Source organism: Eubalaena glacialis, chromosome 2, assembly GCF_028564815.1.
Source record: "Eubalaena glacialis isolate mEubGla1 chromosome 2, mEubGla1.1.hap2.+ XY, whole genome shotgun sequence".
Lineage (NCBI taxonomy): Eukaryota > Metazoa > Chordata > Mammalia > Artiodactyla > Balaenidae > Eubalaena > Eubalaena glacialis.
In genome coordinates this window covers 194,956,939-194,982,354 of record NC_083717.1, presented here as the reverse complement: position 1 = coordinate 194,982,354, position 25,416 = coordinate 194,956,939, and the positions used below count along the sequence as shown (strand labels likewise).

At 60.3% G+C, this 25,416-nt stretch overlaps 1 protein-coding gene across 1 annotated transcript; it reads left to right on the top strand.

The window, feature by feature from the left end:
* Positions 1-208: 208 nt before the first annotated feature.
* On the top strand, positions 209-24,022 carry AHNAK2 (AHNAK nucleoprotein 2). The gene is made up of 9 exons (XM_061181508.1): positions 209-267; positions 567-737; positions 782-903; positions 9,021-9,079; positions 9,195-9,293; positions 10,058-10,141; positions 11,005-11,155; positions 11,695-11,879; positions 12,035-24,022. Exons 1-9 carry the CDS (start codon positions 209-211, stop codon positions 23,600-23,602), a joined length of 12,498 nt encoding a protein of 4,165 aa, XP_061037491.1. The 3' UTR covers positions 23,603-24,022.
* Positions 24,023-25,416: the final 1,394 nt, after the last annotated feature.

Below are 25,416 nucleotides of genomic sequence, written 5' to 3'. Positions count from 1 at the left end.
GTGGCGTCTGGGGAGCGGGGGAGTTGGGGGGTCTTCGGCACGTGTTCCTCAGCTGCCACTTACATCCAACAGCTGGGGAGGGGGTGGTTAAAGCTGCTGGTTCCGGGGACCCACCGCACTCAGCTCATCAGATGCCCTGGAACTTTGAGGGGTGAGTTTTGGCTGAGAGGGCTAGAGCGTGGCCGGGGTCAGGCTGCCCTCGAGGGGCATGGGCAGGGGGGCAGTGGCCAAGGCCACCTTCCCCAAGGTCACTGGCCCAGGCCATGGGTGGGCTTGGTCTGGCCCTGCTCTGGCCTTTGTGGCCTTGGCTGTGGAAGGGGCTGGCTGTGCCCTGGGCAGTGGTCTCAGCAGAGCCTGAGGGGCCGTGCAGCCCTGAGGTTCCAGAGGGAGCAGTAGCCTGTGCCCATCCTGGGTCCCTCCTGGAAGGGCCTCCGTCCCTGCCTTGGGCTATGCCTCCACATCCCTCCCCTGCACCCCCAGCCCGACAGCCCTCAGCCTCTGTCCCAGGCTCGTGCACAGCTTGCCAGGACGGTCCTGTGTGACATCTGAGTCTGTCCACACAGCAGGACTGGACTGGACCGGGCCGGGCGGGGCGGTGGCAGTGACTCACACATCCCCGAGCTGGGCGGTGTTTCCTCCCCCAGTCAGCTGCTCGGCCTGGCGGGGGCACTCTGGGGGAGCGGCGGGGGCCTGGCCCCCCTGTGGAGGCCTGTAAGGGGACCCGCCCAGTCCCTCTGGTAGGGCGAAGGGGGCTTGGCGGGCTCTGGGCCCCGCGGAGAAGGGGGCCTGTGGGCGGGGCAGTGGAGGGAGGGGCCGTGGAGGGGAGGAGTGGGGAGGACGGCCAGAGGGAGCTGCAAACCTGGGATCTTCACTTCGGGGCAAGTTGGGAGGACGTCGGGTTCGGTAAGCGGCTGCGCTGTCTTCTGTACCCACCCTCTGCCCCCTGTCCCCTGCCTTCTTCCTGGGTTTAGCCCTGGGGCACCTGATCACCTCACCACCCAGCAGGTGGAGGGTGGGGGCACAGGGGTGGGGGGTGGCAGAGCTGGGCCGGGCATCTCCCTGACTCTGCCCTGCTTCAGCTCCAGCCGATGTTGGAGGGTGCCCAAGGGCACCAGCATGGCCATTTCAGTCCCAGGACAGGCAGATCCCCAAGGCTGGACCGTGTGGCCTGCAGGGGGTCCTCAGAAGATGGCCGTTTGGCGCACTGGGAACCCTGGGGGTTGGCGGGAGGGCGCTTGAGACACGCTTACGGGCAGGTGCCAGGTGGGCGGTGGGGGCCCGTGGTGGTGGGCCGCCCTGTCACAGGGTCACACCGTGCTGGGCATCTAGGTGCTGGCCTTTGAGCCCAGAGAGAAAGAGACTCGGGCCCGCTGGTCCTGTTGGGGTGGGCAGGAGGTGGGGACGCCCCTTTCGGCTGCCGGGCCCATGGAGGTGGGGGACTGGTGTGCCTGCTTCAGGTCTCGGTGTCTCCAGGTGCAGGAGGAGAAGCGCCGGGCCCACCTGCTGGCCCTCCCAGCCCTCGAGACCCTGCTGCACCCTCAGGCTGGGCGGGACTCACCTTCCCTTCCTCTGCCCACCTATGCCCAGCACTAGCATGCACCGACTGGGTGCCGGGCTCTGAGCGTTTGTGAGAATGTTCTAGGGACCAGGGACCAGGCAGTGGCCAGAGATGATGACAGGGTGGCCAAGCTGGACCGTGAGATGGTGGAGGAAATTGCATGTGGAAAGGGCAGAGGTCGGGGGAGAGCCTGCTCTGCAGCTCAGCTCCGAAGGTCTGGGGCCCAGGCAGCAGCGGTGCAGACTGGGGAGGCTGCCGATGATGGCGGGCCAGGCAGACCGACAGGCCGGAGAGGGCGATGGGAAAACCTCCTGGCTGCAGCTGTGGCTGCAGTGGCAGCGGCTGCAGGGTGGGTGAGGAGTCCTGGTCCCCAGGCCCGGGCGGGCCGAGGCTGCTTCCTGGGCCTTCCCGAAGCCTTGGAGGCAGAGCAGGAGCCTGGGATGCCTCCCTGGGCAGCAGGCTTATCTTGAGAAATGCTGGGGAGGCGGGGCGGGCCCTCGGCTGCCTGTGGGTGTTGCTTCAGAAAGTCTGCCGGTCTCGTGACTAGTCAGCGGAGCTCGGCACTTTCCTCGTGGGGTTCCAGGATGGGGTGAGGCCAAGCGTCCCGTGTGCTGTGGGCACCGGGCTCCAAGCCCGAGGGCAGCATCCCCCGAGGAGGGAGCCTACATCCGGGGCTCCCACCCCCTCGGCTCCCTGGGCCGGCCGGGGGCCTCGGCTGAGGCTGTGCACATTCACACACACACACGGCACAAGCACGAACACCCCGTGAGCAGAGGCCCTCGTGCTCGTAAACACACACACGCATGCGCGGGCGCGCACGCAAGGCTGGACACTCAGGCCGCTACCTAGGGCCCTCCTTCGTTCGCAGCTCTCCTCCCCACCGCTCTCACAGCCCCCCAGTCCCACCGCGGCCCTCGTGACACACCAACTTGCGCCCACACCCGGCCCCACTTGGAGGCTGGAGCTGGGCCCCGGCAGCGACTAGTTTGGATGCAAACTTGGGTTCTGTTTAAGCAAAACTGCCACACCCACGAGTGGCCCTGCTCTGGGCCCCCTAAGAAGCCGCACTTGGCTGTGGGCTGGCGGGAGAGGCCCCAACTCAGTCCGGGGCCCAAAGGGCAAGGTAAGTATGGGGAAGTCATCCAGGCAAATGCCCCCTTTCTGCATCCCCCTCCACCTGGTGCCCCTCAGCCAGCATCGCACATCTCGGCTCTGCCCCCTCCGTAGACTCACTTCCTGGAGGTCCCACCCCGGAATATTACAATTCCCGGGAGTGAAGCTTTTCAGCTGACGTGGTGCCAACTCCCCTCCCCCAAGTGCCCCGGTAGGTAGTGTTTGAGGCCATGAAAGAGTTAGGGTGAGGTGCTGGGGCCACAGCAGGGCCTTGAGCCTCGAGGAGGAGGGGGAAGGGCATTTGGCAAAGTACCAGGTGCCAGCAGCGGGACCTGCTGGGCCTGGCTCAGCATGTCACCTCCACATCCTTCTCTGTAAAGTGGGGCTTTGGTGACCTTATTTTATTAGTCATTATTCGAGGTGACTGCTGGGTCTGGGCTATCTGCAGGGCCAAGGCCAGGCCAGGCAGGCTGTTGGGACACCTCCCATGCACTCGGGGTGGGGCCCCAGGACATGGGGACTCGCAGGCCAGTGCTCTGGGGGGTATTTGAGTGCCTCCTTTTCCCTCCCCAGGGGCATGTCTGAGGCTGGCAGGGCTGCTGGCGGCCTTGCCCCGTGGCAGGCAGGATTTCCTCCTTCCTGTTTGTGCATCTCTGGGCCAGGCTCCAGCGAGCCTGGGGTTCTGCCCTAAGGGCGCAGAGGGCCCCTCAGCTTAAAACCACAGCCGGGTTTGAACTTGGTCTTCCCAGCGGTCTGAACTTGGAAGAGGCCTATCCCCGCCTCCCTGAGCCCCGCTTTTTGTTCCTACCTTGGGTGTAGGGCTCTTGCACACAAGGGGGTGGCTGGGAGGGCAGGACTGGGCCGGGTGGGGGCCCAGAGACAGGGGCAGTGGTCCAGCTGGAGCAGGGCTGGCTGAGGCTCCCTCGCCCCCAGGTTCCCGGCTGTTAACACCTTTCCTCACCCCTGCCCTGGAGCAGATCTGGGGGTACGGCTTCTCAGGGCCCGGGGGTCCTCGCCCGAATTCGGGGCCTTCCACCGCATCCCCCCTGGCACACAGCGCCCGGCCCAAGGCCCCGCTGGCTGGCCCGACCGCACACCCGCTCGGGGTCCCCTCCTCCAGCAGCCGCGGTCCAGAGCCTTCCCAGGTGTGGGCGGACCGCCGCGCTCGCCCCCAGGGACACGCCTGCCTGCCCCGCGCGGAGGGCGGTCCGGGCCTTGTTTTGCTGTGACTCAGAGAAGGCTGCGGGGCTCAGGGGGGGCCGGGCTGCCTTTCTGGGCGCGTCCGCGCAGCTCCGCAGACCTCCCCGCCCCTCTGCTGCTGCCCCAGCCCCGAGCCCAGGCCGGTGGGGACCCTCCGACGCCCCCAGCCGGGCACAGGGCGGGAGAGGCAGCCCCGCCATGACCGGTCCCGGGCTGGCCGGGGTGGGAGCGCGGCCACCCTGGACTCCGCCCGCCGCGTCTAGCCCCCGCGCCGCCCCGCGGGCTGAGCCACCTCGGGCCAGTGGCTTCCCCTCCCCCAGCCTCAGATTCCTCGTTGCTCACCCACAGCGCGCCCACTTTGGGGATGGGGGTGAGGGTCTCGGCAGAACTGGAAGGGTAACTGCGGCCGGAGAGAGCGGGGTCAGCTGCCCTTGCCCTTGGCTTCCGCGCAGGGCAGCGGGCTCGGTGGGGAACAGGCTCTGATCTCCACCGCTCCCGCGGGCGGGGCCTGAATCAGCCTGGGACTCGCTCCCCCCTCCCCGCCGCGCTCCCCCCCCCCCACCCCGCCTCCTCCACAACCTCCTCTCCGCGCCGCCCCCCCACTCCCCGCGGTCCCTCTGGGCTTCCGGGTGGGCAGAGTAGCCCTCTGACATCCATGGGGAAATCAAGGCTCAGAGAAGGGACAGGCTTGCTCAGGGTCACACAGCAAATTGGCCAGAGAGTAGCAGCCAAACCTGCACTCCCGCCAGGACTGGGCTTCCCCCGTGTGCTGCACGGGGACAGGGACATGCCTGGTGCCCATGCCGGCTGCCCGGCCTGTGGGACAGGGATTCCCTCCCGGCTCTGAGCCCTGCTGGCTGCGGTGGGTTGGGAGTGGGCACCCGTGTCCCCTCCTCACCAGCAATGCAGTCGCAGCCACAGAGGGTGTGGCTGAGCCCAGGGCCAGACCTAGTGTGAGATCCTGGGCTGCTTCTCCTGGAATACTGAGTACAATTCTGGGGGCGCTGGGCCCGGAGTTGCTGGTGGACCGGTTTTAAGGAAGGGCTTTGGTTGTTGAACCGTCACAGGACTGTTTACGTAGCCTGTTTCTCCTTGTGCGGTGCTCGCAGCGTTGTTTCTCTAGGAATATGTCCAATTCCTCTACATTTTCAGATTTTTTGGCATAAAGTTTATAATTTCCTCATTTCAATTTTATGTAGAATTTAAACATTTTGGGGGAAAGGTACAAATCATATGTGTGTAGCTGGATGCATTTTCCCAAAGTGGACACACTGGTGGAACCAGTACCCCTTACCCCCACCAGAGGCCTCTCCCCTGCTGGTCTGCCCCCTCCCAAAGGGCTTCCAACACCAGTGCACCTGTGAACTGCGTTTGAGCTCTTTATGTCTAGCTTTATTGCAGCACTAAGTTTGTGAAATTCACCCACACTGTCTGTGGATGCAGTTCACACTGTCTGTGGACGCAGTTCATCGGACAGAGACTCCCAAGTTTTTTTCATTCTACTGGTTTTTTTGGCCGTGCTGCACATCATGCGGGATCTTACTTCCCGACCAGGGGTTGAACCTGTGTCCCCTGCATAGGCAGACGGATTCTTAACCACTGCGCCACCAGGGAAGTCCCTAATTTAATAATTTTAACAAATAATCAGTTGTTTCCTTTAGGGCTAGTGCTGTCTGTGTCCTGGTTAAGAATTGTTTCCCTATCCCCAGTGTCATTTCTGTTTATCTTCTGGAAACTGTATCGTTAAACTTTGGATCTGCAATCCACATGAAATTAATACTTCCTGGGGCTGACCTAGGGGTCCAGATCAATATTATTCCTTGTGTATTTCCAGTGGACCCCACACTGCTCACTGAAAAGATCATTACTTTCCCACAGCGCTATATCTGTATGAGTCTGGTTCCGGGATCTTTGTTTTGTGCCATTGGTTTTATTAATAATTTGCATTTCCCTGACGACTAAAGAAGTTGACTATCTTTTCCGTGCTTACTGGAACATCTTCTTTTGTGAAGTGTCTGTTTAAATCTTTTGCCCACTTTTAATTGAGGTTTTTTTAATTTTTTGTCTTTTTCTATTGATTTGCAGAAATTTTTCTGGATGCAAGTTCTTTGTCAGATATACTGAATTGCCTTTTCATTTTCTAAAGAATGTCTTTCAAGACTAGAAGTATTTAATTATGATGAAATATGATTGATCAGATTTTCTTTTATGATTCACACCTTTTGTATCCTGCCTAAGAAAACACTGCCTCCCCCAAGGTGGTGAAGAATTTCTCCTCTGTTTCCTTCTAGAAGTTTTATAGTTTTAAGTTTTACATTTAGCTCTATGATTCATTTTGAGTTAATTTTTACATGTGCTATGTTGTAAGGGTCTAGGGTTTTTTTCCCCAAATAAATATCCACTTGTCCCAGCACCATTGTTGAAAAGACTATTATTTTTCTATTGAAATAATTTGGCTGCTTTGTCAAAAATTAATTGATCTTACAAAGTGTGGGACTATTCTGGACTTTCTATTCGTTTTCACTGATATTTGTGGTTATACCGTACTGTCTTGATTCCGTTGAGAGTCAGAGAAAATACATAGTTGATTTGAAACGGTCTTAATTATTTTAAATTTACTGAGACATTTAAATGAGCCAGCATATGATCTATCTTGGTGAATGTCCCATGTGCACTTAAGACGAATGTGTACTCTGCTCTTGTCAGGAGGAGTGATCTGCGCTGTGGTCTCATTGGTTGATGGGTGGATCACTGTTCTTACCTATTCTGTTTTGTAAGGTTATCGATTACTGAGAGGAATGTTACAATCTCTATTGTAATTATGGATTTGCCTTATTTGTCCTTTCATTTTTGCCAGCTTTCACCTCAGTGCTTTTAGCCTCTGTTATTAGGTATATACAGACTTAGGTTTGTTATTTTTTTTAATGAATTGTGCCCTTTATTATTATGAAATGATTAGTTTTTGCACTGTATGTATTTTTTCTTTCCTTTTCTTTTAAATTCTTTATATTTATAGTCCATTTCTCCTAGATAGCATGTAGTCAGGGTTTGCTTTTTAAATTTAATCTGATAATCTCTACCTTTTTGATTGGAATTTTAAGTCCTTTTATATTTAATGTATTGTCAAAATGGCTGGTTTAAATCCTACCATCTTGCTAATTGCTTTCTATTTTATTCCATCCATCCTTTGCTCCTCTTTCCCTGGTTCCTTATCTTGTTTTAGAATTAATTAAATATATACACAGGTATATAATTACTTAATAACATACATTACATATATAAATATAAATTTTGTATTTATAAACTAATATAGATGTATACATTATAATTAATTATATATTAAATTTATATATTAATGTAAATTATTTATATACATTATATATATGTATAAAAACAATGTGTATTTTTAGTATTGCATTTTATTTCCACTATTGGCTTATTAGCTACACATCTTTTTCATCTTTTTTTAAAAATAAATTTATTTATTTTATTTATTTATTTTTGGCCACGTAGGGTCTTCATTGCTGCTCAGGGGCTTTCTCTAGTTGCAGCGAGTGGGGGCTACTCTCTTCATTGTCGTGCGTGGGCTTCTCATTGCAGTGGCTTCTCTTGTCATGGAGCACGGGGTCTAGGCACGCGGGCTTCAGTAGTTGTGGCACGTGAGCTCTAGAGTGCAGGCTCAGTAGTTGTAGCACATGGGCTTAGTTGCTCTGTGGCATGTGGGATCTTCCTGGGCCAGGGCTTGAACCTGTGTCCCCTGCATTGGCAGGCAGATTCTTAACCACTGTGCCACCAGGGAAGTCCCTATTTTGCCTTTATTTTTGAAGGACAGTTCGCTAGATATAGAATTCATGGTTAACAAAGTTTTTCTTTCAGCAATTTGAATATATTGTTCCACTTTTTTCTAGCTTCCGTGGTGTCGACTAGTAATTGTATTGCTGTACTATTAAATGTGATGGGCCACTTCTCTCTTGTTGCTTTCAAAATTTTCTCTTTCCCTTGAACATTTTGATGTGATTGTCTAAGTCTGGATCCCTTTGTGTTTATCCTACTGGGGTTTGTTGAGCTTCTGAGATCCGTAGATTGTTTTTAGCCATTATTCTTTCAAACATTTTTTCTGCCTCCCTCTCTCTCTCTCTCTCTCTCTCTTTTCCTTCTGAGACTTCAACTACACATATATTGGTGTTCTTAATGTCATCTCACAGATCTCTGAGGCTTTATTCATTTTCCTTCAATCCTTTTCCCCTTGTTCTTCAAATTGGTCAATTTCTATCAATCTACAAGTTTTTTGTTTTGTTGGGTCTTTTTTTTTTTTTTTTTCTGGCGCACTGTGTGTCTTGAGGGATCTTAGTTCCCCAACCAGGGATTGAACCTGCACCCTGGCAGTGAAAGTGCCGAGTCCTAACCACTGGACCACCAGGGAATTCCCCTAATCTACAAGTTTTTTGCTTCCTTCCACTGGCATCTCAGCCCTGCTATTGAGTCCCTCTAGTAAACTTTCAACTTCAGAGTTTCCATTTGGCTTTTTTTTTTTTCTTAATATAATTTCTGTTTCTTTATGACATTCTTTCTTCATTGGGCCCTTGTCATCATATTTTTCATTAATTCTTTAAACATGGTCTCCTTCACTTTTTTGAATAAATTTATGAATGTTGCTTTGGAGTCTGTGCCAAATCCAACAGCTGTGGACATTCAAATATTGTTTCCATTAACTGCTCTGTTCCTCAGTGTGGATCATACTTTCTTGTTTCTTTGCATGTCATGTAGTTTTCTGTTGAATGCTGGACATTATACTTTATATATTATAGTAACTCTGGATTCTGACTCCCCGTCAGGGTTGTAGTTATTGTTTTATTTGTGTGTTTGTTTAGTAACTTTCTTTGACTAAATCTGTGAAGTCATCTACTTTGTTTGAGCCCGCCCCCCCCCCGCCCCCCGATCCTGACTCACTGCCATCACACCTGATCTCACAACCTCCCCGGCTCAGTGGCTGTGGGTCCTCCCCCGACCCCTGCATGTGCTCCCAGACCCAGTGTCCAGGGTTACACCACCTCTGTGGTATACAGCCTCTCCTGGGCCCCTACCCCCAGCTCCACCCTCTGCTCTGCCCACCTGCAAGGCTCCACTGACTCATCCTTTCCCTTTGCAGTGTCTAGCCGACAGTTGCAGCCTGAGGAGCCAGATGCAGAAACCAAGGAGGACCACTCTGTAAGTGAGGTCCAGGGAGGATGTGTGCCCCACTCGTAGCCCCCACCCCCCTCCTTTCCTGGACTTGAGCAGAGCCCGAGTGGCTGAGGGTGACCTGATTCTCTCCTCCTACCAGGTGACTGAAGGGTCTGTGGATGAGATCATTCGGCCCCGGCCACAGGGGTCCTCGCCTATCTACGAGTACGTGACTGAGGGTGCCAGCTTCGGACTCCCGGTAAGCCTGCTCTACAGACACCCACAGGCTTAGGGAAGGCTCAGGTGTGCGGCCACAGGTGACCACGCCTCCTGCATCCCCCTGTGTGGGCAACTCACGCACGCACCTGTGCAGCCACACTGCCCTGCCACAGCGATGTCCACTCGGCTATCTTCTCTGACTCCTCGGTCCTTCGCTGGAGCCCTCCCATCAGCTGGCCAGGACACACTTGAGATGGCACATGTGTGTGTGCATGGGGAACAGACCTTGTGCTCCTGTGTGCGACGGGGCACAGGATATGTGCACACACGTGCCCTCTCTGACGAGGAGACACAGACAGGGTCCCGCGGCCACCTCTGGAGACACCTGGGGGAAGGCATGGACCAGGCGTGTTTACTAAAGGCCTCATTCTTTTTTCAGAATTGTTTACGTACTTACTTCTTTTGGCCGTGCTGTACGGCATGTGGGACCTTAGTTCCCTGACCAGGGATCGAACCCGCGCCCCCTGCAGTGGAAGCACGGAGTCCTAACCACTGGACCGCCAGGGAAGTCCCAAAGGCCTCATTCTTGTACTGTTTCTTTTTTGCCCCCTCTACTTGCGGACACAGGGGCTGGGCCCTGTGGGAATCACCAAGGCCCAGAGTCACCTTCCCCCTGGAGGAACTCAGCTCCCCCTGCACACAGCGCACTCTGGGGGATATAGCCCCTGAGCTGGGGCCTCCCCGAATCCCTCCCGTCCCCTGGGCTGGGGCAGGTTGGTGACCCGCTGTCTGTCGCTGCTGCAGGAAGACACGCCAAGGAGGCGGAGGTCCTGGTGGAAGCGGGATTCGGGGGCTTCGCAGACGCATTCCAGGATGAGCCGTCTGGAGGTGGGTGTGCCGGGAGCTGATGTGAGGGGGCGGCCCGTCCACACGGGCTCCGGCGGGGGAAGCCAGGGCCAGAACGAGAAGGCGAGGAGCCGGAAAGCTGGCAGCGTGCCCCTGTGCCCTGGGGAAGGGCGTGCCACCTCCCTCATCAGGCCCGGGGGTGGGTGGGGGCTCCAGAACACTGGCCCAGGCCTCCCCCAGACCCCTCTACTCTCATGGTGAAGGGCCCAGACTGCTGACCAGATGGACCCGGATGCACGGACCTCAGTGTTCTCAGCTGTACAGTGGGTACGGATGCTGCCTGCTGCATCCAAGGCCACGGAAGGGGCTGGGTTCTGTAGGCTCCCAGCCAGGAGGGTGCGCTGCCTGCTGTCATTGGCGGCCCCAGCAATTCTAACGCTCTCCCAGACCCAGAGGAACTGTCGTGTCCGAGGTCAGGCTGGCCCTGCCGTTTCCGGTATTTTCCTCAGCATCTATGACCCTCCTTGGTCCGAGCGCCAGCTACCTTGTATGTGACTGGTGCTTGGAGTGAGTGTGGTGGTGAACCAGGAGCTGATACAGGAACGCTTTGGCCACGTGCAAGCAGAAGACTCTCCCCTCTGCTTGCCAAGCCCCGCCGGGCCCGGATGGCCAGGGCCGGGCTGCTCCTGAGTCCTTGCAGGTGGGGACGGGGACAAGGGAGGCTGCTCCCAACTGAGGCGGCTGCAGCTGGCTTCCCCCAGAGCCTGGACCCTGCGCCCGGGCTCAGCTGCCCAATGATGGGAGGACTCTGGGGTCCCTGGCCTCAAGGGAGGCAGCCTCCCAGCACCCACGTCCACTGTGGGATAGGCGTATGCTCACTAAGGCCTGATGTGCTTCCGCCCTAGTCCACGCAGGAGGCAACGGGTGGGACACTGAAGACCAAGGTGGAGGCCGGAGCCAGTGGCTACATTGTCACGCGCGGCGGGGACCAGGGGATCTTTGTCAAGCAAGTGCTGAAGGAGTCCTCAGCCGCCAAGCTCTTCAGCCTGAGAGAAGGTGCCATGGCCCCATCCCCATGTCCCCGTGGTCCCATCAGGATGGGGGGGGGGCCTGAGGGGGACGAGCCACAGTGGACTCAGCATGGCCCCATCCCCATGTCCCCGTGGTGCCATCAGGATGCGGGGGCCGGAGAGTGATGGGCCGCAGTAGACTCAGGATGGCCCCATCCCCATGTCCCCGTGCTGCCATCAGGATGGGGGGGCCTGTAGAGGGATGGGCCACAGTGGACTCAGGATGGCCCCATCCCCATGTCCCCGTGGTCCCATCAGGTTAGGGGGGCCTGGAGGGGGACAGGCCACAGTGGACTCAGATGAGCCCCTAGAGACTGCTTAGCTGTGTCCAGGCTGGGGCCACTCGCTCTGACAGGTTTTCTGCTTGGAAATGGGGGCTCCTCCCCACCCGGGGCTCAAGAGAAGGAAGGGGCCGGGCAGCCCGAGCGGGGCCGCCTTCTCGGTCATGCACCCCTGTGGACCCCTCCCGTGAGGCCGACGAGGTCCGGGACACTAAGCGGCGGGGACCGCTCTGTCTTTGTCTAGGGGATCAGCTGCTCAGCACAACCATCTTCTTTGACGACATTAAATATGAAGATGCTCTGAAAATCCTTCAGTACTCAGAGCCTTACAAGGTTCAGTTCACAATCAAACGGGAACTTCCTGCCAGGGAGGACGAGGAGGGAGCTTCTGGCGGCGCTCAGCGTGGCTCAAGGGGCAGCAAGGAGCAGGTGAGTTTGCGTAGCCAGCAAAGCTGGGCCCCGGTTGGGCTCCTGGTGCCCAGGCTGAGGCTGGGATGGGACCCCCACTGTCCCCTCCCGTCCCCCGAGCCCCTGCCTCCGACTCCCTGTACGGGGGGCCAAAAGGTTCTCTCTCCCTGTTTCAGGACCAGGATATCGCCGACGGGTGCACGGAGACCCCCACGAAGACGCTGCAGGAGGATGGAGACCAGGAGAGGCTCATCTCCAAGCCCAGGGAGGGCAGAGGCAGGCAACCCCAGAGGGAGCGGCTCTCCTGGCCCAAATTCCAAGCTCTGAAGAGCAAGCGTGGGCCAGGGCCCCGGAGGTCACACAGCTCTTCGGAGGCCTACGAGCGAGGGGACGTGCCTGACCTGCCCCCCACGAGCACAGACACGGAGGCCCAGCTCCCGGAAGAGGAGCAGGTGCCAGAAGCAGGGCCGGGCAGCCAGCGGAAGAGAAGTTTCCCGAACCTGAGATTCCGGGTGGGCTCAGGGAAGGGGCTGTCGGGCAGGGGAGCCCACGGTGGGACAGTCCAGGCTGGGGTCCTGGTGGAGACGGGGCCCTGGGATTCCGGGCGCGAGGCTGTCAGGGCTGCCGCACATGGCGGAAGAGAGGACAGGACGGCAGGGGTGCCAGAGGAGGCCGAGCCCCCCACGGAGCCTGGCCTCCCCAGTGAGGGAGCCCCGGGGGAAGGGGCCGGCCCAGCCCCAATACAGAGCAGGGAGGGGGCCAGGGAAGGCACGCACGCGCTGGAGATCGGCATTGCCAGACTGTCTCTGCAAGACTCAGCAGACCGAGGCAGCCACCAAAACCACCAGCCAGAATTCCACATCCGCATACCCACTTTAAAGCCACCCAAGTTTGGACTTTACAAAGAAGAAGTGCTCGAGAAAGAAGGGGCCACGACAGCTCTCCAGGGGGGACCATGGCAGAGAAGGGTCTCTGGTGAGGACACGGAGGCCAAGGGGGAGGACGCAGGTGAAGCAGAAACACACAGGACCAGACAACCCCCAGTCCATCAGGATGCTCTGCCAGCACAAGAGGGAGGAGAAACGGAGGAAGATGCAGCCCGGAAGGGAGAAGAGGACAGCGAGGGAGGGGACCAGCACACGGAGGAGAAGGAGGGAAAGATGGAAATGCTAAAGTTCAAGCTGCCCTCCTTTGGGTGGTCACCAGCGAAGGAGGCAAAAGGAGACAAAGTGACACAACTCCAGGAAACGGAGAAGGAAAAGGAAAGCAGCATCACAGTAGTAACATCAGAGACAGACATAAAAGACAAAGATGGACTAGAGACAGACAGCAAGTTCAAAATGCCCAAGTTCAAGATGCCGTCCTTTGGGGTGTCAGTGCCCAGAAAGTCTGTCGAGGCCGCCGTGGAGGTGTCCAAGGCCCAGGCCGAGGTGACCCTACCCTCGGTGCAGGCCAACGTCAAGACCAGTGACCTCAGTATCGAGCTGCCCTCTGCCGAGCTGGAGGTCAAGGCCGCCGAGGTGGGCATGAAGCTCCCAGAGGGCCACATTCACGAAGCGGAGCCCAAGGAAGCAGCTGCGGGAATCGGACTCAAGGGCCACCTGCCGAAGGTGCAGGTACCCAGCATCAAGGTGCCCAAGGGGGACATCAAGGTGCCCAAGGGGGACATCAAGGCACCCCAGGTGGACATCAAGGGGCCCAAACTGGATTTGAAGGACACCAAGGGCGAGGTGATGGCCCCCGATTTGGAGGTGTCACTGCCCAGCGTGGAGGTGGACACCCAGTCCGCGGGCACCAAGCCGGCGGACGACGTGTCCCTTGGGGACAAGGAGGTGGCCGCCAGAGACAGCAAGTTCAAAATGCCCAAGTTCAAGATGCCGTCCTTCGGGGTGTCGGTGCCCAGCAAGTCAGTCAAGGCCACCGTGGAGGTGTCCGTGCCCAAGGCCCAGGCCGAGGTGACCCTGCCCTCGGTGCAGGCCGGCGGCAAGACCAGTGACCTCAACATCGAGCTGCCCTCCGCCGAGCTGGAGGTCAAGGCCACCGAGGAGGGCGTGAAGCTCCCAGAGGGCCACATTGCAGAAGCAGAACCCAAGGAAGTGGCAGCGGGAATTGGACTCAAGGGCCACCTGCCCAGCGTGCAGATGCCCAGCATCAAGGTGCCCAAGGTGGACATCAAGGGGCCCAAACTGGACCTGAAGGAGGCCAAAGGCGAGGTGACGGCCCCCGACGTGGAGTTGTCACTGCCCAGTGTGGAGGTGGACACCCAGGCCACAGGCATCATGCTGGAGGGCGACGTGTCCCTTGGGGAAAAGGAGGTGGCCGCCAGAGACAGCAAGTTCAAAATGCCCAAGTTCAAGATGCCGTCCTTTGGGGTGTCAGCGCCCAGCAAGTCCGTCGAGGCCGCCGTGGAGGTGTCCGTGCCCAAGGCCCAGGCCGATGTGACCCTGCCCTCTCTGCAGGCTGACGTGAAGACCAGTGACCTCAGCATCGAGCAGCCCTCCGCCGAGCTGGACGTCAAGGCTGCCGAGGTGGGCGTGAAGCTCCCGGAGGACCATCTTCCCGAAGCGGAGCCCAAGGAAGTGGCAGCGGGAATTGGACTCAAGGGCCACCTGCCCAAGGTGCAGATGCCCAGCATCAAGGTGCCCAAGGTGGACATCAAGGCCCCCCAGGTGGACATCAAGGGGCCCAAACTGGATTTGAAGGACACCAAGGGCGAGGTGATGGCCCCCGATGTGGAGGTGTCACTGCCCAGCGTGGAGGTGGACAACCAGTCCGCGGGCACCAAGCCGGCGGACGACGTGTCCCTTGGGGACAAGGAGGTGGCCGCCAGAGACAGCAAGTTCAAAATGCCCAAGTTCAAGATGCCGTCCTTCGGGGTGTCGGCGCCCAGCAAGTCAGTCAAGGCCACCGTGGAGGTGTCCGTGCCCAAGGCCCAGGCCGAGGTGACCCTGCCCTCGGTGCAGGCCGACGGCAAGACCAGTGACCTCAACATCGAGCTGCCCTCCGCCGAGCTGGAGGTCAAGGCCGCCGAGGAGGGCGTGAAGCTCCCAGAGGGCCACATTGCCGAGGCAGGGCCCAAGGAAGTGGCAGCGGGAATTGGACTCAAGGGACACCTTCCCAAGGTGCAGATACCCAGCATCAAGGTGCCCAAGGTGGACATCAAGGGGCCCAAACTAGACCTGAAGGAGGCCAAAGGCGAGATGACGACCCCCGACGTGGAGGTGTCACTGCCCAGCGTGGAGGTGGACACCCAGGCCGCGGGCAGCAAGCTGGAGGGCGACGTGTCCCTGGGGGACAAGGAGGTAGCCGCCAGAGACAGCAAGTTCAAAATGCCCAAGTTCAAGGTGCCGTCCTTCGGGGTGTCGGCACCCAGCAAGTCTGTCGAGGCCACTGTGGAGGTGTCCGTGCCCAAGGCCCAGGCCGATGTGACCCTGCCCTCGGTGCAGGCCGACCTGAAGACCAATGACCTCAGCATCGAGCTGCCCTCCGCCGAGCTGGAGGTCAAGGCTGCTGAGGTGGGCGTGAAACTCCCTGAGGGCCACCTTCCCGAAGCGGAGCCCAAGGAAGCGGCAGCGGGAATTGGACTCAAGGGCCACCTGCCCAAGGTGCAGATGCCCAGCATCAAGGTGCCCAAGGTGGACATCAAGGGGCCCAAACTGGACCTGCAGGACGACAAGGGCGAGGTGACGACCCCCGACATGGAGGTGTCACCGCCCAGCGTGAAGGTGGACACCCAGGCCACGGGCATCATGCTGGAGGGCGACGTGTCCCTTGGGGACAAGGATGTGGCCGCCAGAGACAGCAAGTTCAAGATGCCCAAGTTCAAGATGCCGTCCTTAGGGGTGTTGGCGCCCAGGAAGTCCGTCGAGGCCGCTGTGGAGGTGTCCGTGCCCAAAGCCCAGGCCGAGGTGACTCTGCCCTCGGTGCAGGCCGACGTCAAGACCAGTGACCTCAGCATTGAGCTGCCCTCTGCTGAGCTGGAGGTCAAGGTCCCCGAGGTGGGCGTGAAGCTCCCGGAGGGCCACCTTCCCGAAGCGGAGCCCAAGGAAGCGGCAGCGGGAATCGGACTCAAAGGCCACCTGCCCAAGGTGCAGATGCCTAGCATCAAGGTGCCCAAGGTGGACATCAAGGGGCCCAAACTGGACCTGAAGGACGCCAAGGGTGAGGTGACGGCCCCTGAAGTGGAGATGGCGCTGCCCAGCGTGGAGGTGGACACCCAGGCCGCGGGCACCAAGCTGGAGGGTGACGTGTCCTTGGGGGACAAGGAGGTGGCCGCCAGAGACAGCAAGTTCAAAATGCCCAAGTTCAAGATGCCGTCCTTCGGGGTGTCGGCGCCCAGCAAGTCAGTCAAGGCCACCGTGGAGGTGTCCGTGCCCAAGGCCCAGGCCGAGGTGACCCTGCCCTCGGTGCAGGCCGACGGCAAGACCAGTGACCTCAACATCGAGCTGCCCTCTGCCGAGCTGGAGGTCAAGGCCGCCGAGGAGGGCGTGAAGCTCCCAGAGGGCCACATTGCCGAGGCAGGGCCCAAGGAAGTGGCAGCGGGAATTGGACTCAAGGGACACCTTCCCAAGGTGCAGATACCCAGCATCAAGGTGCCCAAGGTGGACATCAAGGGGCCCAAACTAGACCTGAAGGAGGCCAAAGGCGAGATGACGACCCCCGACGTGGAGGTGTCACTGCCCAGCGTGGAGGTGGACACCCAGGCCGCGGGCAGCAAGCTGGAGGGCGACGTGTCCCTGGGGGACAAGGAGGTAGCCGCCAGAGACAGCAAGTTCAAAATGCCCAAGTTCAAGGTGCCGTCCTTCGGGGTGTCGGCACCCAGCAAGTCTGTCGAGGCCACTGTGGAGGTGTCCGTGCCCAAGGCCCAGGCCGATGTGACCCTGCCCTCGGTGCAGGCCGACCTGAAGACCAATGACCTCAGCATCGAGCTGCCCTCCGCCGAGCTGGAGGTCAAGGCTGCTGAGGTGGGCGTGAAACTCCCTGAGGGCCACCTTCCCGAAGCGGAGCCCAAGGAAGCGGCAGCGGGAATTGGACTCAAGGGCCACCTGCCCAAGGTGCAGATGCCCAGCATCAAGGTGCCCAAGGTGGACATCAAGGGGCCCAAACTGGACCTGCAGGACGACAAGGGCGAGGTGACGACCCCCGACATGGAGGTGTCACCGCCCAGCGTGAAGGTGGACACCCAGGCCACGGGCATCATGCTGGAGGGCGACGTGTCCCTTGGGGACAAGGATGTGGCCGCCAGAGACAGCAAGTTCAAGATGCCCAAGTTCAAGATGCCGTCCTTAGGGGTGTTGGCGCCCAGGAAGTCCGTCGAGGCCGCTGTGGAGGTGTCCGTGCCCAAAGCCCAGGCCGAGGTGACTCTGCCCTCGGTGCAGGCCGACGTCAAGACCAGTGACCTCAGCATTGAGCTGCCCTCTGCTGAGCTGGAGGTCAAGGTCCCCGAGGTGGGCGTGAAGCTCCCGGAGGGCCACCTTCCCGAAGCGGAGCCCAAGGAAGCGGCAGCGGGAATCGGACTCAAAGGCCACCTGCCCAAGGTGCAGATGCCTAGCATCAAGGTGCCCAAGGTGGACATCAAGGGGCCCAAACTGGACCTGAAGGACGCCAAGGGTGAGGTGACGGCCCCTGAAGTGGAGATGGCGCTGCCCAGCGTGGAGGTGGACACCCAGGCCGCGGGCACCAAGCTGGAGGGTGACGTGTCCTTGGGGGACAAGGAGGTGGCCGCCAGAGACAGCAAGTTCAAAATGCCCAAGTTCAAGATGCCGTCCTTCGGGGTGTTGGCGCCCAGCAAGTCAGTCAAGGCCACCGTGGAGGTGTCCGTGCCCAAGGCCCAGGCCGAGGTGACCCTGCCCTCGCTGCAGGCTGACGGCAAGATCAGTGACCTTAGCATCGAGCTGCCCTCTGCCGAGCTGGAGGTCAAGGCTGCCGAGGTGGGCGTGAAGCTCCCGGAGGGCCATCTTCCTGAAGCGGAGCCCAAGGAAGCAGTGGCGGGAATCGGGCTTAAGGGCCACCTGCCCAAGGTGCCTGGACCCAGCATCAAGCTGCCCGAGGTGTACATCAAGGCCCCCCAGGTGGACATCAAGGGGCCCAAACTGGACCTGAAGGATGCCAAGGTCGAGGTGACGGCCTCCAACATGGAGGTGTCACTGCCCAGCGTGGAGGTGGACACCCAGGTAGCGGGCTCCAAGCTGGCGGGTGACGTGTCCCTGGGGGACAAGGAGGTGACCACCAGAGACAGCAAGTTCAAAACGCGCAAGTTCTCGATGCCGTCCTTTGGGGTGTCAGTGCCCAGCAAGTCCGACGAGGCCGCTGTGGAGGTGTCCGTGCCCAAGGCCCAGGCCGAGGTAACCCTGCCCTCAGTGCAGGCCAACGTCAAGACCAGTGACTTCAGCATTGAGCTGCCCTCTGCTGGGCTGGAGGTCAAGGCCGCCGAGGTGGGCGTGAAGCTCCCAGAGGGCCACATTGCCAAAGCAGAGCCCAAGGAAGTGGCAGCGGGAATTGGACTCAAGGGCCACCTGCCCAGCGTGCAGATGCCCAGCATCAAGGTGCCCAAGGTGGACATCAAGGCCCCCCAGGTGGACATCAAGGGGCCCAAAGTGGAACAGAAGGACGACAAGGGCGAGGTGATGGCCCCCAACGTGGAGGTGTCACTGCCCAGCATGGAGGTGGACACCCAGGCTGCGCGCAGCAAGCTGGAGGGCGACGTGTCCCTGGGGGACAAGGAGGTGGCCGTCAGAGACAGCAAGTTCAAAATGCCCAAGTTCAAGATGCCATCCTTCGGGGTGTCGGCTCCCAGCAAGTCCATTGAAGCCGCCTTGGAAGAGTCCGTGCCCAAGGCCCAGGCCCAGGTGACCCTGCCCTCAGTGCAGGCCGACCTGAAGACCAGTGACCTCAGCATCGAGCTGCCCTCCGCCGAGCTGGGGGTCAAGGCCGCTGAGGTGGGCGTGAAGCTCCCAGAGGGCCAACTTCCCAGAACAGAGCCCGAGGAAGTGGCGGTGGGAAGTGGACTCAAAGGCCACCTGCCCAGGGTGCAGATGCCCAGCATCAAGGTGCCCAAGGTGGACATCAAGGCCCCCCAGGTGGACATCAAGGGGCCCAAAGTGGACCTGAAGGACGACAAGGGCAAGGTGATGGCCCCCAACGTGGAGGTGTCACTGCCCAGCATGGAGGTGGACACCCAGGCCGCGGGCAGCAAGCTGGCAGGTGACGTGTCCCTTGGGGACAAGGAGGTGGCCGCCAGAGACAGCAAGTTCAAAATGCTCAAGATCAAGATGCCGTCCTTTGGGGTGTCGGCGCCCAGCAAGTCCGTCAAGGCCACTGTGGAGGTGTCCGTGCCCAAGGCCCAGGCCGAAGTGACCCTGCCCTCGGTGCAGGCCGACGGCAAGACCAGTGACCTCAGCATCGAGCTGCCCTCCGCCGAGCTGGACGTCAAGGCCACCGAGGTGGGCATGAAGCTCCCAGAGGGCCACCTTCCCGAAGCGGAGCCCAAGGAAGTGGCAGCGGGAATTGGACTCAAGGGCCACCTGCCCAAGGTGCAGATGCCCAGCATCAAGGTGCCCAAAGTGGACATCAAGTCCCCCCAGGTGGACATCAAGGGGCCCAAACTGGACCTGAAGGACGACAAGGGCGAGGTGATGGCCCCCGGCGTGGAGGTGTCACTGCCCAGCGTAGAGGTGGACACCCTGGCCGCGGGCAGCAAGCTGGAGGGCGACGTGTCCCTGAGGGACAAGGAGGTGGCCGTCAGAGACAGCAAGTTCAAAATGCCCAAGTTCAAGATGCCATCCTTCAGGGGGGTGTCGGTGCCCAGCAAGTCCGTGGAAGCCGCCTTGGAGGGGTCCGTGCCCAAGGCCCAGGCCGAGGTGACCCTGCCCTCGGTGCAGGCCGACGGCAAGACCAGTGACCTCAGCATCGAGCAGCCCTCCGCCGAGCTGGACGTCAAGGCCACCGAGGTGGGCGTGAGGCTCCCGGAGGGCCACCTTGCCGAAGCGGAGCCCAAGGAAGTGGCAGCGGGAATTGGACTCAAGGGTCACCTGCCCAAGGTGCAGATGCCCAGCATCAAGGTGCCCAAGGTGGACATCAAGGCCCCCCATGTGGACATCAAAGGGCCCAAACTGGACCTGAAGGACGCCAAGGGCGAGGTGACGGTCCCCGATGTGGAGGTGTCACTGCCCAGCGTGGAGGTGGACACCCAGGCCGCAGGCAGCAAGCTGGAGGGCGACGTGTCCCTTGGAGACAAGGAGGTGGCCCCCAGAGTTAGAAACATTAAAATGGAAGGCGGAGGTAATATCCAAATCAAGAAATCACATTTTAAAGTTCCCAAATTCTTCTCTTCATCTGACAAATCCTTCAAAAGTTCTTCACCAGTAGGTGTTAATTTTGGGGTTTCTCTGCCCCCAAGTACCTCTGTCACGTTCTCAGAATTTAGTGGTGGTGGATCTTTGACGCAGGATTTGGCCACCAGGGAGCCGTCCGTGCCTCTTGCCTGGTTGGGTTGGCCTGGTTTTTCTGGCAGCCTTGATCTCAGTGGTACCCATGCCGAGCCTGCCTCTCTGTCTCCTGCCGAGGGCATCATACTCACAAAATACCAGGTGACTCTCCCTGGAGCCGCCGTCCCCCCGGAGCTCCCTCTGGAAGCAGCCCCTTGTTCCCAGAACGATGCCCATCTTCCCAGCACAGAAAGCTCTGCCCGTCTCCCAACCCAGGAGAGAGTTGCAGTGTCCCAGACTGACTGTCCCGCAGGCCCTGTGGACCCCATGTTTCTTGCATCGTATGGTCGGGTGAGTTTTCCTAAGTTTCATCCACCAAAGTTCGGGTTTTCTGTCCCAGAAGTAGCCGATGCAGAGGTGGAGGCCGGTGCCGGGGATTGTGCCCCCTCTCTATCCACTACTGGCCCTGCCCGGGGCCTGGACTCCACAGCTGTGCCGCGCAGCGCGGGGCCGTCGGCAGTGGCTGCAGGTGAGACCCCAGCTAAAGATACTGAACGTGGAGGGAAAGACAGTCCCTTAAAAATGCCGTGGATCAAGCTTCCGTCATTCATGTGGTCCCCAAAGAAGGGGACGGTGCCCCCAGGGGATCCCGAACGCAGCCTGGACGCCGCAGAGCTCGGCTTGGCTGTGGACACGGGTCCCAAGGGCGTGCCCCCTGGGTGTCCTGTGTCTGCAGCGGAGGTGGCAGTGCACGCGCTGCCGGACAAGGACGGAGAGGGGAGAGGCGTGAAGTCGCCTGGCTGCGCCGTGCTGGAACACGCGCCTCCCACAGCGCCCGCTCCAGGGGGAGGGCCCGGCCTGCCACGGGGAGACCCTGCTGCCCCACGCTCTAGGCCCCCGGCGGGCGGTGGCGCTCGTGCCACGGAGAGGGCTGGTGGTGCGGCTGGTGCTGGGGGCACCGGCACGGTGGTCGGCCCAGAAGGAGCGGGCGCGGACCTCCGTCTGCCACAAGCCCACGCTCCCCTTTTGGACTTTGCCAGACCCGACCTCAGACCCAGCAAGGCCAAGGTGGGGGTGAGCTCGTCTGCTGGTGGCCCTCCGTCTCTGGGACACAGCAGCCAAGGGCACGGGCTTCAGGACGGCTCGGCAAGCCAGCCTCTCGGCGAGGCGACGGCCCCCTCAGTAGGAGACCCCCAGCAGCCGTCCTGCAGCCCAGCAAATGTGGACGTTCCTGCGGTGGAGACCGCGGCCTCGCCTGGGGGCTGGTTCAGGATGCCCGCGCTCCGCCTGCCCAGCATCCGGCGCCCCGCCAAGGAGAGGGGGGCGGCTGGGGCTCAGGGGGCGCCAGTGCCCGCGCCTGCCGCCAGCGCACTGAGGGAAGGAGAAAGGCCAGCTCTAGTCAAGGGTCAGGGGGTTCCTGGGTCAGAGGTGGAAGAAGCTATGTCCCTGCAGCCCCCAGAGGCAGGGGCAGACGAGGCAGCTGCGGAGCTCGCGTCCTACGCAGACGCAGACATTCTAAAGAGAAACCTTGAGGAAAAAGGCTCAGAGCCGCACCTCTCTGCTGCAGGGGTGCCCGCTGCGGACCTTTCCCCTTCCGAGGTCAGGGTCCGTCCAGGCGAAGGCTCCCTGCCTCTTCAGATGCCCAGCGGCAGACTTTCAGGAACCCAGGTTCCACTGGGAGAAATGGGCACGGCTCCTCCTGGGCCTGCGGGACTGGACCTTGCTGCGGGGGAGGGGAGGGCAGAGGAATGGTCCTCCCAGCCTGAAGGCCCCATTAAACTGAAGGCGTCCAGGACCGACGGGCCGTCCCAGGTTTCTGTCGTTAACATGGGTCAGCCCTGGGAAGGCTCCGTGGTAACTGTCAAACTGCCCAGGTTAAGCGTGCCAAGGTTCGCCTTTCCTGACCCCAGCTCCGAGGCTGACATCTTTATCCCCGCCGTGACAGAAGTGCGGTGCCCAGGGAGCAGCCTTGCCCACGCCCTGCACGAGGAAAGCCCGGGAGTCTGGGGTGCCAGCATCCTGAAGGCAGGTGCTGGGACCCCCGGGGAGCAGCCCATGACCCTTGACTTCTCCCCGGAAGCTTCCCCCATTTCCAAGGTCAGAATGCACACTCAGCGCGCTCAGGGAGAGAGCCCCGAGGTCGCCGTCCACAGCAGGGTGACGGCAGAGTTGGCTGACCTCTCAGGACCCGAGGCTATTTCCACCCAGGTCGTGCGGCAACTGGAGATCCCCGCCTCCGAGATCCAAACGGCTTCTTGTGGATTCTCGTTGCGCACGGTGAAGATGCCGGAGCCCCGCACACAGGTGAGTGTCCGAGGCTCCCGGCTGAGGGAGGGCCTGCAGGAGGCTTCCAAACAAGCCACCCCGGGAGCAGACCCCGCTTCTGGAGATCTGCAGCCGGACACCGGAGAACCGTTTGAAGTGATCTCGTCCAGTGTCGATGTGCCTGGACGGCCGACATTCACGCCCAAAGTGCACTCTGGCCACCAGGGTGCCGACAGCTGCTCCGACGACGAGGAGGCTGCAGAAATTCTCGAATTTCCCCCGGAAGAAGACAGCCGGGAGGCAGCCACCTCCCTGGCAGAGGAAGACAGGGCTCCAAAAGAGAAACCAGAAGGTAAAAGATCTTCTGGGCTGTTCAGGTTTTGGCTTCCGAGCATTGGGTTTTCTTCCTCTGCCGAAGAGACACGCGCTCATTCCAAAGATGAAGCCCGCTTGTCGGCTCCTGTCCAGACACAGCCTGGGGCACGGCCCGAGGCAGAGCCACCTAAGAAGCCCGAGACGGCGGGCTGGTTTCGGTTTCCCAAATTAGGGTTCTCCTCCTCTCACACCGAGAAAAGCAAAAGCTCTGAAGACGAGGCACCTCTGGCAGAGCAAAAACTCCAAGAACAAGCGGTCACGTTCTTCGATGCCCCAGAAAGCTTCTCTCCAGAGGACAAGGGGGCCGGGGAGCCGGCGGAAACTGCGGGCGCCAGGCCAGGCGCCAGAGCGATGACCACGTCCACAGCAAGGACGGAGCTGGTCCTGCTGGAGCAGGACCCAGAGGGCGGGATGAACCTGCACCCGGGCCCACCACCAAGTGAGGACAGACGGACAGACGAAAGGAGGCCCTGCGAAGCTGCCACCGTGAGGGCGTGTGTGTCCACCTTGATTCACAGCACCGAGAGCGAAGCAGAGATGCCCGAGCGCGGCGGGGCCCCACCCTCACACAGCCCTCCCAAAGTGGGGCCCCAAACGTGCCGGCGCCCCAGAGCCTCGGCAGCAGAGGCGGCATCCGGACTCCCCACGAGGCCCTGTGCTCCTGAGGATCCTCATTAGACACATGTTCCTCGAGATCCCGGCCCACGAGGCCCTTGCGAACACAGCTGCTGCTTGGAGAAGGGGCTGTGACGGCTGTGGGTGCAGAAGTCATTTGGGGTTCAGCTCCTGTCCTGCTGCAGCTTCCTGGTGAAGGTAGTTTCCCTGTTTCCGACAGAGTCCGGCATATTCCAGGAAACCCCCTTCCCTGCTCGCTTAGAACCAGCTCACTCCGCTGTTGGGTGTCTCGCCGCCAGCACGGCAAGCTTTGGGATGCGTTGTGTGACGATGCACGCGCCCTGGGCTGGGGGCGGGCGAGCCAGCAGAGGCCATTCAGACGGCCGTGAGTTCCCACGAGACGTCTGTGGGCGTCCGCTTGCCCGCCGGCACCCCCCCCCGCGTGCCCGGCCCCTCAGTGTACCCGCCGCAGCCAGGCTGCAGACGGGACCTACTTGGCTGCTCCCTGGACCCTGGACGGGCAATAAAGGAAGTGCTGCTTCCCCAGTGATGACTGCGAGGTGTTTTGTTCTGGGTTGGAATTCAGCCCTGCTCTCCCCCCACGTGCTCTGTCCTAAACGCTCCTAGGTTGCTCTGGAAAGCAGAGTCAAGGGCGGCTCACTCATCCGTTTGTCTGTCCAGACCCTCCTCTGAGCCAGCGGCTGCGAGAGACCCAGAGGAAGAAGGCGAGGGCCCAGGAGTCCACAGTGTGGCCGGGGACACAGACACACACCCCCACCCCCAGCTGGGAGGCAGCGCAAGGCGTGGGTGGTGGGCAGAGCAAGGACAGCACACAGAGGGGCCCTTGGCCTCGGGGGCGGGGGATGGGTAGCTGGGTCCTGGGCCACGATGGGGGCCCCTCTCAGAGGCTTCCTTTGCCGAGGTGGCCCTCCTCCCCAAGCAGCCCACGGGAAGCAGATTTAGAACAAGGTTGAAGGAGTTTCCTACAAACTTCCAGGGGTCAGATCTCCTCCCGGCTGCCTTCAGACGCCCCTCAGGGGCCCGTGGGCATGAGGCGCTCGGAGGGGGAGCTGGAGCCTGGCTCACCTCCCTTCTGCTCGGAGAGGAGGGGCTGCCCTCATGGCTGAGGCTACAGGAAGAAGAGCAGGGCGGGGGCGGCGGCGGGGCGGGGGGACACTGGGCCCAGAGGGCATCTTGCTGCTGCCAAGGCTGCTCCCCCCAACCCCCCTCCTCGTGCTGCCCTGAGAGAGCCTGGGAGGCTGGGTCCTTCCCCCTGGCCACCGTGGGAAGTCCCATCTCCCGTGGCCGGCTGGGAAGGTCCCCCAAGGTGGGGGATGTGGAACCCTCTGGAAGGTGGGGCGGGGGGAGGGAAAGCTCAGTGGGGACTGGGTCCCGCAGTCAAGGAGGCTGCAGCAGCCTCTCCCAGCCCCAGCCTCGCCCTGCCCATCAGACCGACGTGGGGAGCACAGTCCCCTGGGAACACTGTGGTGGGGGTCTGCCTGGCTCCGTGGGTTTCATTCCTCTCCGAACCCAGAGTCAAGGCATGAGATATCGTAGCCTCGGTGCTGGAGGCCGGGCAGGCAGCTGTCAGCCCGTGGGGAGCCACTGACAGCACAGGCCCTTCCCCCTTCCGTGTGGCCTCTGCTCTGTGTGACAACGTGCGTGAGCCACCTGCACTGTGCCAACATCACCGCAAATGAGTGGCTTGAAACAACACACATTTATGATCCCCCAGGCTCTGTGGGTCAGGAGTCCAAGCACAGCTTAGCCGGGTCCTATGAGGCCGCCATCAAGGCACTGGCCAGGCTGCCGTCTCATCTCCAGACTCAACGGGGGAAGGAACCACTTCCCAAACTCACAAGGCTGCTGGGTGCAGG

What these genes read in the sequence shown, in the direction of transcription:
- AHNAK2 (XM_061181508.1), top strand. Translation starts at nt 209, where the DNA reads ATGGGCAGGGGGGCAGTGGCCAAGGCCACCTTCCCCAAGGTCACTGGC. An exon ending in AAACCAAGGAGGACCACTCT is followed by an intron (nt 9,080 to 9,194) that starts GTAAGTGAGGTC and finishes TCCTCCTACCAG; the next exon opens with GTGACTGAAGGGTCTGTGGA. An exon ending in GTGCCAGCTTCGGACTCCCG is followed by an intron (nt 9,294 to 10,057) that starts GTAAGCCTGCTC and finishes TCGCTGCTGCAG; the next exon opens with GAAGACACGCCAAGGAGGCG.